The sequence below is a fragment of the Panthera tigris genome, chromosome B3, assembly GCF_018350195.1.
Source record: "Panthera tigris isolate Pti1 chromosome B3, P.tigris_Pti1_mat1.1, whole genome shotgun sequence".
In the NCBI taxonomy this organism is placed as follows: domain Eukaryota; kingdom Metazoa; phylum Chordata; class Mammalia; order Carnivora; family Felidae; genus Panthera; species Panthera tigris.
In genome coordinates this window covers 146313427-146326733 of record NC_056665.1, presented here as the reverse complement: position 1 = coordinate 146326733, position 13307 = coordinate 146313427, and the positions used below count along the sequence as shown (strand labels likewise).

Below are 13307 nucleotides of genomic sequence, written 5' to 3'. Positions count from 1 at the left end.
CGCTAAACCATCCTACACACCTAGAAAACTGATTGAGGATTAACACAACAATCTGCACAACCTGAACCACAGAATTCAACAAGTACGTGGCGTGGAGAGGGGACCTTGGGGAGCAAGAAGCTGCAGGAAGGGAGGTGTTTTTGCAGGCAGAGAGAGGACAGAGACTGGGGAGTGGGGGAGAAAACAGGAAAAGAACCCCTCCCCAAAAGCAGCTGGAGAAAACGTGGAAAATTGGAAACAGCCACAGGGACTCAACTAAAAAGGGACAAAGGAGAAAGGAGAGTATGTAATTCCACTAAGACTGTAAACAAGGGGAATGCAAAGGCTGCAACTCCACAGCTCCATACCTGGAGGTGCTCTGGTGGGAAGGGAGAATCCCAGGAACAGAGTGGGATCCGGGATGTTCTCAGGCCACACAGGGAGAGGCAGTTGCACTGCTGGAAGGACATTTGGAGGAGACTGCCAAAGCCCTCTGGTCCCAGCAGACCCCGGAAAACGGCCACATTCGCTGGTGCTGGAACAAGGTCGTTTAGGGTGAAGCCTGGTGCCAGACGTGTGTTGTGATTTTCCATAATCCACGAAATGCTGCTGCTACACTCTCTCGTGAACTTTTTCTGGGGTGGGCTGGCACCTGGCCACAGTCTCGGGGCACCGACAACAACAGGGTCCAGCAAGCGTTCCTAGCTGCAGCCGATATTCGGCCATTGCTCATTCGGACATTGCTTGGTGAGACCCTCCCACAGAGGGGCAGAACAGGTCAAAGCCGTGGTCCTTTGGATGTAAGGGACCGGGGAAAACAGCCGTGTCTGTGACAAAACTTGGGAGAGAGGTGCGGCCTGGGGCCTGGTCACAGAGAGTGAAGGAGCAAGGAGTGGACAAGGGCTGAAGACAGACGATGGGTGCGCGATTGCTGATCCAGGAGAAGAGACTGGATACCTGAGTGGCGCCATTTTCACTTCTCCCGCGCATGTGCATTCGCACCTACAAGCACCGCAACAATCCACCCCAGGAGCCTAAAAGCGCCATCTAGTGGACAGCAGAGCCATTACACTGAACCCCGCCCAACTGGGCCAACAGGGCTCTTCAGGAATACAAGTCTCACTGCCACTTACTTTATGGACTATAAAGAGCTACATAGACTGACATCTAGGGAATAAGGAAGTAATTTCAGTCCTACTTCAATCTGTTAGCAGGTTCCTCTAGTCAATTTTCTTTCTTTTTTTTCTTTTTCTCTTTTACACTTCTTTTCTTTTTCTTGAATGCAGAAACAGAAAAAATTATTTTTATTATCAATTATTATTAAAAATATTTTTCTTTAATTTTTATTACTATATTTTTTATATTTCTGTAATTTTTTTTCAAATTCTATTTTACTTCCATCATTTTCTTTTACTCTACTTCATTGTATTCCCGTTTTCAAATTTCCAAACAGTTTCCTTTTTACTTTTTCTTTCTTTTTCTTTTTTTCTCTTCTTCGTTTCTGTAGTTTTTCTGGAATACAGAATGAGAAAAAACTTCATTTTACTTTCAATTTTATTAAAAATATTTTTCTTTAATTTTTTTTACTATATTGATTGCTTTTATGTAAATTTTTTCAAATTCTATTTTATTTCCATCATTTTATTTTAGTCTACTATGGTGTATTCACTTCTTGAATTTTCAAATGATTTCCTTTTTTTCCTTTTTGTATCTTTTCTCTCTTTTTTGTTTCCTCTCTTTTTTCTAGAATACAGAAAAAGAAAAAAAATCACATTTATTTTTAATTTTTATTAAAAATATTTTTCTTTATTTTTTCTACTATATGCTTTACTTTTCTGTATATTTTTTCAAACTCTATTTTACTCCCATCATCTCATTTTAGTCTACTTCAGTGTATTCATTTTTTCAAATTCTCAAATTATTTCCTTTTTTTTCTCCCCCTCCCATTTTTTCTCTAATCTGTCAAACCACTTTCAACACCCAGACCAAAACACACCTAGGATCTAGGATATTCCATTCAATTTGTGTGTGTGTGTTTAGTTTTTAATTTTAATATTTCTGTAATTTTATCTTTTAATTTCAATTTTGTGACCTCATTAATTCCTTTTCTCCCTTCAAAATGACAAAACGAAGGAATTCACCCCGAAAGAAAGACCACGAAGAAACGACAGCCAGGGATTTAACCAACACAGAGACAAGCAAGATGTCTGAACCCGAATTTAGAATCACAATAATAAGAATACTAGCTGCAGTCAAAAATAGATTAGAATCCTTTTCTGCAGAGATAAAAGAAGTAAAAAATAGCCAGAATGAAATTTAAAATGCTATAACTGAGCTGCAATCACAGTTGGATGCAGCGGTGGCACAGATGGATGAGGGAGAACAGAGAATCAGGGTTATAGAGGACAACCTTATAGAGAATAATGAAGCAGAAAAAAAAGAGGGAGATTAAGGCAAAAGAGCAAGATTTAAGAATTACAGAAATCAGTGACTCATTAAAAAGGAACAACATGAGAATCATAGGGGTCCCAGAAGTGGAAGAGAGAAATAGGGGTGGAAGGGTTATGTGAGCAAATCATAGCGGAAAACTTTCTGAACCTGGGCAAAGACACAGACATCAAAATCCAGGAAGCACAGAAGACTCCCATTAGATTCAACCAAAACTGACCATCAACAAGGCACATCATAGTCAAATTGACAAAGTACTCAGGCAAGGAGAGAATCATAAAACCAACAGGGAAACAAAGTCCATAACTTACAAGGGAAGACAGATCAGGTTTAGCAGACCTATCCACAGAAAGTTGGCAGGCCACAAAGGAGTGGCGGGATGTATTCAGTGTGCTAAATCAGAAAAATATGCAGCCAAGAATTCTGTATCCAGCAAGGATGTCATTCAAAACAGAAGGCGAGATAAAAAGATTCCCATACAAACAAAAATTAAATGAGTTTGTGACCACTAAACCAGCCCTGCAAGAAATTTTAAGGGAGACTCTCTGAGGGGAGAAAAGATGAAAATATATATGTATAAATAAATAAATACCAAAATCAACAAAGGTTAGAAAGACCAAAGAACACCACCATAAACTCCAACTCTACAAGCATCATAATAGCAATAAACTCATATCTTTCAGTACTCACTCTAAACGTCAATGGACTCAATGCCCCAATCAAAAGACATAGGGTAACAGAATGGAGAAGAAAACAAGGTCCATCTATATGCTTTTTACAAGAGACCCACTTTAGACCTAAAGACGCCTCCAGATTGAAAATAAGGGGATGGAGAACCATCTATCATGCTAATGTTCAACAAAAGAAAGCCGGAGAAGCCATATTGATAACAGACAATCTAGACTTTAAAATAAAGACTGCATCAAGAGATGCAGAATGGCATTATATCATTCATAATCAAAGGGTCTATCCACCAAGAAGACCTAACAATTGTAAACATTTATGCGCCAACTGTGAGAGCACCCAAATATAGAAATCAATTAATCACAAACATAAGGAAACTCATCGATAAGAATACCATAATAGTAGGAGACTTCAACACCCCATTCACAACAATGAACAGATCACCTGATCAAAAAATCAACAAGAAAACAATGGCTTTCAATGACACACTGGACCAGAAGGACTTAACAAATATATTCAGAACATTTCATCCTAAAGCAACAGAATATGCACTCTTCTACAGTATACATGGAACTTTCTCCAGAATAGACCATATACTGGGACACAAATCAGCCCTAAGTAAGTACAAAAAGATCGAGATCATACCATGCATATTTTCAGACCACAATGCCATGAACTCAAAATCAACCACAAGAAAAAATTTGGAAAGGTAACAAATAACTAGAGACTGAAGGACCTACTAAAGAATGAATGGGCTAACCAAGCAGTTAAAGAAGAAATTAAAAACTATATGGAAGTCAATGAAAATGATAACACCACAACGCAAACCTCTAGGATGCAGCAAAGGCGGTCATAAGAGGAAAGTATATAGCAATCCAGGCCTTCCTAAAGAGGGAAGAAAGATCTCAGATACACAACCTAACCTTATGACTAAAGAGCTGGAAAAGGAACAGCAAATAAAACACAAAACCAGCAGAAGGCAGGAAATACTAAAGATTAGAGCAGAAATTAGTGCTATCGAAACCAAAACACAGTAGAACAAATCAATGAAACTAAAAGCTGGTGCTTTGAAAGAATTAACAAAATTGATAAACCACTATCCAGTTTGATCAAAAAGAAAAAGGAAAGGACCCAAATAAATAAAATCAAAAATGACAGAGGAGGCAAGGGGAAAAATAGCAAAAATGAACTACTGGGACCTCATCAAAATCAAAAGTTTCTGCATAGTGAAGGCAACAATCAGCAAAACTAAAATTCAACTGACAGAATGGGAGAAGATATTTGCAAATGACATCTCAGATAAAGAGTTAGTATCCAAAATCTATAAAGAATTTATCAAACTCAACACCCAAAACAAAATCCAGTGAAGAAACAGGAAAAAGACATGAATAGACACTTCTCCAAAGAAGACATCCTGATGGCCAACCGACACATGAAAAAATGCTCCACATCACTCATCATCACGGAAATGCCAATCAAAACCCTAATGAGATACCACCTGACACCTGTCAGAATGGCTAACATTAACAACTCAGGCAACAACAGACGTTGGCAAGGATGCAGAGAGAGGATCTCTTTTGCATTTTTGGGGGCAATGCAAGTTGGTGCAGCCACTCTGGAAAACTGTATGGAGATTCCTCAAAAAACTAAAAATACAACTCCCCTATGAAGCAGCAATTGCACTACTAGGCATTTCTCCACGGGACACAGGTGTTCTGTTTCAAAGGGACACATGCACCCCCATGTTTATAGCAGCACTATCAACAATAGCCAAAGTATGGAAAGAGACAAATGTCCATCGATGGATGAATGGATAAAGAAGAAGTGGTAAATATACACAATGGAGTATTACTCGGCAATCAAAAAGAGTGAAATCTTGCCATTTGCAACTATGTGGATGGAACTAGAGGGTATTATGCGAAGTGAAATGAGTCAGTCAGAGAAAGACAAAACTCATATGACTTCACTCATATGAGGACTTTAAGAGACAAAGCAGATGAACATAAGGGAAGGGAAACCAAAATAACATGAAAACATGGAGGGGACAGAGCATAAGAGACTCATAAATATGGAGAACAAACAGAGGGCTACTGGAGGGGTTGTGGGAGGCGGGATGGGCTAAACTGGTAAGGGGCACTAAGGAATCTACTCCTGAAATCATTGTTGCACTATATGCTAACTAATTTGGATGTTTTCAAAACTAAAAATAAATACTAATTAATAATAAAAAAATTAAAATATTTTAAGAGAAAATAATGCGTGATCATGCTGTTCAGGTAAATATTTCTTAAAGATTATGCCAAAGCCTCCATTAATAAAGGTAAAAATCCAAAACTGAAAAAACAAAAATTCTTCATATTGTCACACCGCCATCCACACAAACTAATGTAGAAGTGCGTCCCTAACCCTGTCATTCACTTTTACACAATCAAACCTAAGTCTGGAGCTTGATATATATGTCAGAGGACATGCAAATGGGGCCCTTTCTGTGCTGATAAAAACAACCCAGCCCGACCGTGCAGCTGGGAGACGAGCCCCAGCCCCAGGAGTCCCAGGTGTTCCCATTCTGTGATCATCACAGAACACACACACCTCACCATGGAGTTTGTGCTGGGCTGGGTGTTCCTGGTTGCTCTTTTCAAAGGTAATTCATGGTGAACGAGGGACACTGAGTCTGTGAATGGATATGAGTGAAACAGTGGATGTGTGACAGTTTCCTGACCAACATGTCTTGTGTCTGCAGGTGTCCAGTGTGACGTGCAGCTGGTGGAGTCTGGGGGAGACCTGGTGAAGCCTGGCGGGTCCCTGAGACTCACCTGTGTGGCCTCTGGATTCACCTTCAGTAGTTCCAGCATGAACTGGGTCCGCCAGGCTCCAGGAAAAGGGCTGCAGTGGGTCGCGTATATTAGTAGTAGTGGAAGTAGCACATACTACGCAGACTCCGTGAAGGGCCGATTCACCATCTCCAGAGACAACGCCAAGAACACGCTGTATCTGCAGATGAACAACCTCAAGACCGAGGACACGGCCACATATTACTGTGCGAAAGACACAGTGAGGGGACATCACTGGGAGCCCAGACACAAACCTCCCTGAAGGAGGGGATCGGCACCACCAGGGGGCGCACACTATGCACAATTCTGCTTTGTGTTCCCAGGAGCAGGTGCAGATGGAGGTTACAGGAAGGTTTCCTGTCAGGGTCTGGGGCTTCCTCTCCACACAGCAGTTTCCCCAGGGAGCCTCCCTGGTTATATGATTCTGTGTTTACCTATTAACTCTCTGAATTAGCAACTGGGTTGTCATAGGGAAACTAGACGAACTTGCACAAAGACACAGTTGTTTGCACTTGCTTACTCTGCTCCCTCAATATGAGTGACTTACAGATTTCCTGGGGCACAACAGCTGCACATTTACAGGATTCCCAGATGCGCTCCCTGTGCAGCCAGGACCACAGGATCCCACAGCTCCTCCTTATCCTCACCCAGCCCTTGTCCCAGTCAAACAACGTGACTCTTTCTTCATAGCCCTTTGCTACTCAGGACTTTAAATGAGCTACAGCTTTATTCAATTACTCTAAAGGAGAGACAAACAATCTCCATGTATTAGTCAAGATTCCCCTGAGGAACACAACCCAAAGGTCATTGGTTTCCATAACTAAATATGTTGAGAAGACCCATGATCTACTGTCACAAGCTGAAGACCCAGGAAAACCAGTGATGTAATTCTTGTCTGATTCTGACTAGTGTCTAGTCTCAGAACGTGGAGAGATGATGATGTAACTCTCAGAAAAAGGGCCAGAGGAGACCAATATTCCAGTTCAAAAAGCACATGGGAAGTAAAAATGAGGGAATTCGTCCTCCATCTGCATCAGATTCTATTCACAAACTTAACGGAATGGGTGGTGCCCAGGCAGAAAGAAACCATGGATGGAAATGCCAATCTCTTCTGGAAACTCATCACAGACATCCACAGAAACAGTGGTGAATCTGGGCACCCATGACGCAGTCAAGATAACCTATAAAGTTAATCATGACAAGTCAACCTCCTGTAAACGTGGAGCTCAAAGACTGAAGATTTAAAAGTCGATCCCATCATTGGGGTGGAGTCTGGTGGGCACAGCAGTGCTCCTGTGGAGGAGGGCAGAGGCCCATAAGGGGAACTGTGGTCTGAGTATCCCCTGGGTCGCATGGGGAGAGACAATTCCCTTCGTGGAGTGCATTTGGGAGACGGGGCATTGCCTCTCATAGGACAGGAGAGCTGACAGGCACCATTAAAGTTCCCTGATCATTAGCATAGGAGCCTCTTCTGAGAGCAGCTAGCTGGACACTGCCTTCTGGTTGTTCTTCACCATGCACTCCAAGCCCCTAGTGTTCATGCAACTGCCCATCTGGGGTAAACCAGCTCCAGGCACAGCACACCAAGACCCTCTCCCAGAGGATCAGTGGGGTCCCTGTCATATGGAGTTCACACAATTTGGAGTTTTCAAACCCAGCTAGAGCTCCTGAGATAAAACATAAGAGCCCTGTGCCACCAGATGGGTCAATGGCTTGGACGCAGACAGGGTGAAAGCAATTCTGACGGAAGCCTGGCACCCACAAGTGTTCTCTCTGTGTGAGGGCTTCCTGAATAGGGGAGGCTGGGAACTCCAACTCCAGGGACTAGAGAGGGAGCTGATGCCAATATTTCCTTCCACCAATCAGCATGGACAGATTTCACTCAGCAGCACAGCATCCCCAGTGCAAGCTGAGCCACTAACACCAAGCTCCACCTACTCCAGCCCCCATCAAGTGCTTGCTTACTAGGAAAGAGTGCCTGGCAACCAGACCACCACTGCACCCCTTCCTCCAAAGACCATTGTAAACCCCCACACGCACCAAGTCAGCTGATCATACAGTGACGCATATCCTCACCTCTAGGGGAGATAGGAATTAGCCTCTTTTAACAAGCAGACCAAACTCACCTAGTTAAAACTCACAACACTGGGCACAAAGTCCAACACTCCCCACTGGAGGCAAGGAGAAAATCTGCAGAGGACTGTCCTGAGGGACAGAGCAGCCAAAAAACGACAGCACAGTGCCACGGAACATAAATCCTTCATGAAGTGTCAGGCCGTGGACAGTATGTGAACACTGCTCAATAAAGATACTACCCTAGAAGCAGAAAAGATAACAGGATTTTCTAAAACATTTAAGAGGGCAGAGACATAGACAACAACATGATGGAGGAATTCATCCTAAAAGAAAAAACGATAAAAGGTCATTGTGAGGGATATAATTAAAACACATAAACTAATGTGCCTCAAACAGAATTTCTAAAAACTCTCATAATGAAACAGGATTTTCAAAAAGTATCATAAGGATGCTAGCTGTGCTTGAGGAAAATATATGAGACATGAAGGATACGCTTACTGCAAACAGAAAAGACCTAAAAACTAGTCAGGATGAAATTTTAAATGTTGTAACCGAGATGTGAAACTGATTGGATATAATGACCTCAAGGCTGAAAGAAGCAGATGAATGAGGAAGGGACATAGAAGATAAAAGTATGGGGGAAATGAAGCTGGAAAGAAGAGGTAAAGTAAAATATTGCATCACAAACATACACTTAGGGAAATCAGCAACTCCATAAACTGTAATAACATTCTTTTGAAAGGAGTCCCAAAAGAATAAGAGGGAGAAAAAGGGTGATACATTTTAGCTGAGGGAATATAGTGAAAATTCCACAAGCTGGGGAAGGAAACAGACATCCACATCTAGAAGGCAGAGAGAACACCCATTAAAATAAAAAAAAAAAAAAAAGCAGGCCAACAATGAGACATATCATAGGAAAATGGCAAAATATCCAGATAAAGAAAAACCATAAAGGCATCAACACAAAAGAAGTTGCTAACTAACAAGGGAAGATTAAAAAAAAACTATGGCAGATGTCTCTACAGAAACCTTCATGCAAGTAGGGAGTGGCATCATATCCTCAACATGCGCAATTGAAAATTTTGCAGCTAAGAATACTTTCTCCAGTAAGACAGCCATTCAGATACAAGGAGTGATAGAATTTCCCAGACAAACAAAAACCAAAGGAGTTCATGGTCTCTAAATCAGCCCTGCGAGAAATTAAAGGGGACCCTTTGAGTGGGAAAGGAAGACTAAAAGTAACAAAGACTAGAAATAAACAGAGAAAATCTCCAGAAACAATGACTTTGGAGGTAACACTATGGCACTAAGTTTATATCTGTCAATAATTACTGTGAATGTAAATGGGCAAAATGCTACAATCAAAAGACATAGGATACCGGAATGGATAAAAACAAATACAAGATCCTTCTATACACTGCACACTATTGACTCGTTTTCAACCTAAAACACCTGTAGATTGAAAGTGAGGGGAGGGTGAACAATTTATCATGCTAACGGACATCAAAAGAAAGTTGTAGTACCACACTCATATCACACTAACTAGTTTTCAAACCAAAGTTTGTTACAAGAGATCAGGAAGGCAGTATATCATCATAAAGGGGTCCAGCCAACAAGAAGATCTGAAGCTTTAAATATTTATACCCCAAAAATGTAAGCACTGAAATATATAACTCAATTATTAAGACACATAAAGAAACTCATTGATAATAGACAATAGTAATAACAGAGATCGTTAACACTCCACTTACAACAATGGAAAGACAATCTAAGCTGAAAATCAATAAGGAAACAATGGCTTTGAAAGACACATGGACTGAATGGACTTAACAGATATATTCACAACATTCCATCCTAAAGCACCAGAATACACATTCTTTTTGAGTGGGCATGGAACATTCTCCAGAACAGATCACATACTATGTCACAAATCAGCCCTCTACAAGTACAAAAAGACTGAGATCATTCCATGCGTATTTTCAAACCACAACACTATGAAACTTGAAGTCGACCACAAGAAAAATTTGAGCAACACTGCCAAAACATTAGGTTAAAGAACATTGCAGTAAAAGCAGAATGAGATTTTCAGGAAATTACAGAAGCAATAAAAAATACATGGAAGCAAATGAAAATGAAAACATGCCAGTTCCAAACCATCTGGAGGCAGCAAAGTTGATGGAAGAGTGAAATATATAGCAGTACAGGCCAAACTCAAGAAAGAAGAAAGGTCTCAAACACACAACCACTTTACAACTAAAGGAGCTAGAAAAAGAACAAATGAACCCTAAAGCCAGCAGGAACAGGTAAACAAAAAAGATTAGAGCAGAAATAAATGATATAGGAACAAAGAAAAACAGTAGAACAGATGAATGAAACTATAAGTTGGTTTTTGTAAGAATAAATAAAAATGATAAACCCATGGGCAGACTTGGCAAAAACAAAAGAGAAGGGACGAAAGTAAATATAATGAGAATTTGAGAGGAGACATCGCGACTGACACCACAGAAATACAACTATGAGAAAATAGTTTGGAGATTTATATGCCAACAAATTGGGCAATCTGGAAGAAATGGATAAATTCCCAGAATACTGTAAACTACCTAAACTGAAAAAGGAAGAAAGAGAAAACGTGAACAGACTGATAATGAGCAAAGAAATTGAATCATTAATCAAAAATCTACTGACACACAAAAATCCAGGGCCAGATAGGTTCACAGGTGAATTCTACCAGATATTTAACAAGAGTGTAAAATATTCTATTTAAGTAGAATAGAATATTCCTGTCTTCACAAACTGTTCCAAATAATAGAAATGGAAAGAAAACTTCCAAATTCATTCTATAAGATGAGTATGATCACGGTTCCAAACCAGATTAAACCCCACTAAAAATGAGACTTACATGCCACTAGCCCTAATGAGCAAGAATACAACAATTGTCAAGAAAATACTTGCAGGGGCGCCTGGGTGGCTCAGTCGGTTAAGCGTCCGATTTGGCTCAGGTCGTAATCTTGCGGTCCGTGAGTTCGAGCCCCGTGTCAGGCTCTGTGCTGACAGCTCAGAGCCTGGAGCCTGTTTCAGATTCTGTGTCTCCCTCTCTCTGACCCTCCCCCATTCATGCTCTGTCTCTCTCTGTCTCAAAAATAAATAAACGTTACAAAAAAAGAAGAAAATACTTGCAAATTGAATCCAACAAGACATTAAAAGGATCCTTTAACGTGACCAGGTGGGATTTATTCCTTGGCTGTAAGGGTGGTTCAATAGTCACAAATAAATCAATGTAATACATACCATCAATCAGAGAAAGGATACGAATGATATGACCCTCTCAATGGATGCAAAAAAAAAATTGACATAGTACAGCATCCTCTCTTGATAAAACCCTCAACAAGGGGTAGAGGAAACACACCTCAACATCATAAAGTCCGTACATGAAAACCCCACAGCTAATATCCTCAGTGGGGAAAAAAACCCTTTTCCTCTACTGTCAGGAACACAAGAGGGATGTCCACACCCATCATTCTGCTTAACACAGCAGTGGAAGTCTTATCCTCAAAAACAGACAACAACAAAAAATAAAGGCATACAAGTTGGAAAAGAAGAAGTCAAATATTCCCTCTTCACAGATGACATGACACTCTATATAAAAAACTCAAGACTCCACCAAAATATTGCAAGAACTGATACACAAATTCAGCAAAGTCACAAGATACAGTATCAACATACTGAAATCGGCTGCATTTCTACACAGCAATAATGAAGAAACAGAAAGAAAAATAAAAAAAACTATCCATCCCGTTTACAATTGCACCAAATATAATAGGATACCTAAAGAGTTAAAATATCTATACTCTGAAGACTCTAAAAACGGTGAAAGAAACTGAGGATGACACAAAGAAATGGAAACACCTTCATGTTCATGGATTTAAGGAGCAAGTAGTGTTGAAATGTCTATGCTACACAAAGAAACGGGAGACTTCATGATTATGGATTTCATGCTATATTACAAAGCTGTACTTATCAAGACAGTAAGCTACAAGCACAAAAGAGACACATAGATCAAGAGAACAGAAGAGTAAACCCAGATATGGACTCACAAATGTATGGCCACCTCGTCTTGGATGAAGTAGGAAAGACTATGTAATGGGAAAAAAGACAGCCTTGTCAACAGAGGGTGTTGGGAAAACTGGACCAGAACATGCAGAAGAATGAAACTGAGCCACTTTCTTACTCCATACACAAAAATAAATCCAAATGGGTGAAAGACCTAAATGTGAGACAGGAGACCATCAAATCCTAGAGGAGAACAGGCAGCAACCTCCTGGACTTGGGACATAGCAACTTCTTACTAGACGTGTCTAGAGAGGCAAGGGAAACAACAGCAAACTTGAACTACTGGGACCTCATCAAAACAAAAACCTTCTGCACAGCTAAAGAAACAATCAACTAATCTAAAAGGCATTCTACAGAAATTAAAAAGGTATTTGCAAACCACATATCTGATAAAGGCTTACTTTCCAAAATCTATTAAAAAAATTTCTCAAACTCAACACCCAAAATACAAAGAATCCAGTGGAGAAATGGGCAGAAGACATGAGGAGATACTTTTCCAAACAAAGCATTCCGATGGCTAACCGACACAGACGAACATATGCTCAACATCACTCATCATCAGAGAATTACAAATCAAAACTACAATGATAGATGACTGCACACCTGTCAGAATGGCTACAATTAACAACTCAGGATACATTGAATAAATAAATAAGTGAACATTGAAAAAATCGCCTATTTCTTGGTTTGCCTCTTCTCTCTTATTTGTCCCTTTGCCCATTTGTTGTTTCTTAAATTCTACATATGGATGAAATCATATATTTGTCTTTCTCTGACTTATTTCCGTAAATATAATACTCTCTAGGCCCATCCCTGTCCTTAACAATAGCTAATGTCATTCCTTTTACGACTGAGAAATATTCCAGTGTGCGTGGACGGGGTTATGTAGATATACCACGTATTCTATACCCATTCATCAATCAATGCATACTTCGGCTGGGTTGTTTCCATAGCTGGGCTGTTTGTGACATAGCTGCTATAAACATAGAGGTACAATTCCCTTAAATTAGTATTTTTGTATCCTTTGGGTAAATACCTAGTAGTGCATTTGTTCTATCATAACGTAGTTGTATTTTTAGCTTTCTAAGGAACCTCCATGCTGTTTTCCATAGTGGCTGTGCCAGTGTGCATTCCCACCAGCACCTCGAAAAGGATCCTCTTTCTCTGCATCCTCAC

The 13307-nt window shown here is 40.3% G+C and overlaps 1 gene segment (V, D, J or C); it reads left to right on the top strand.

Moving 5' to 3' along the window:
- Positions 1-5628: 5628 nt before the first annotated feature.
- On the top strand, positions 5629-6222 carry LOC122239736. The segment is given in 2 exon segments: positions 5629-5755; positions 5855-6222. Coding segments are annotated over 2 exon segments (399 nt in total).
- Positions 6223-13307: the final 7085 nt, after the last annotated feature.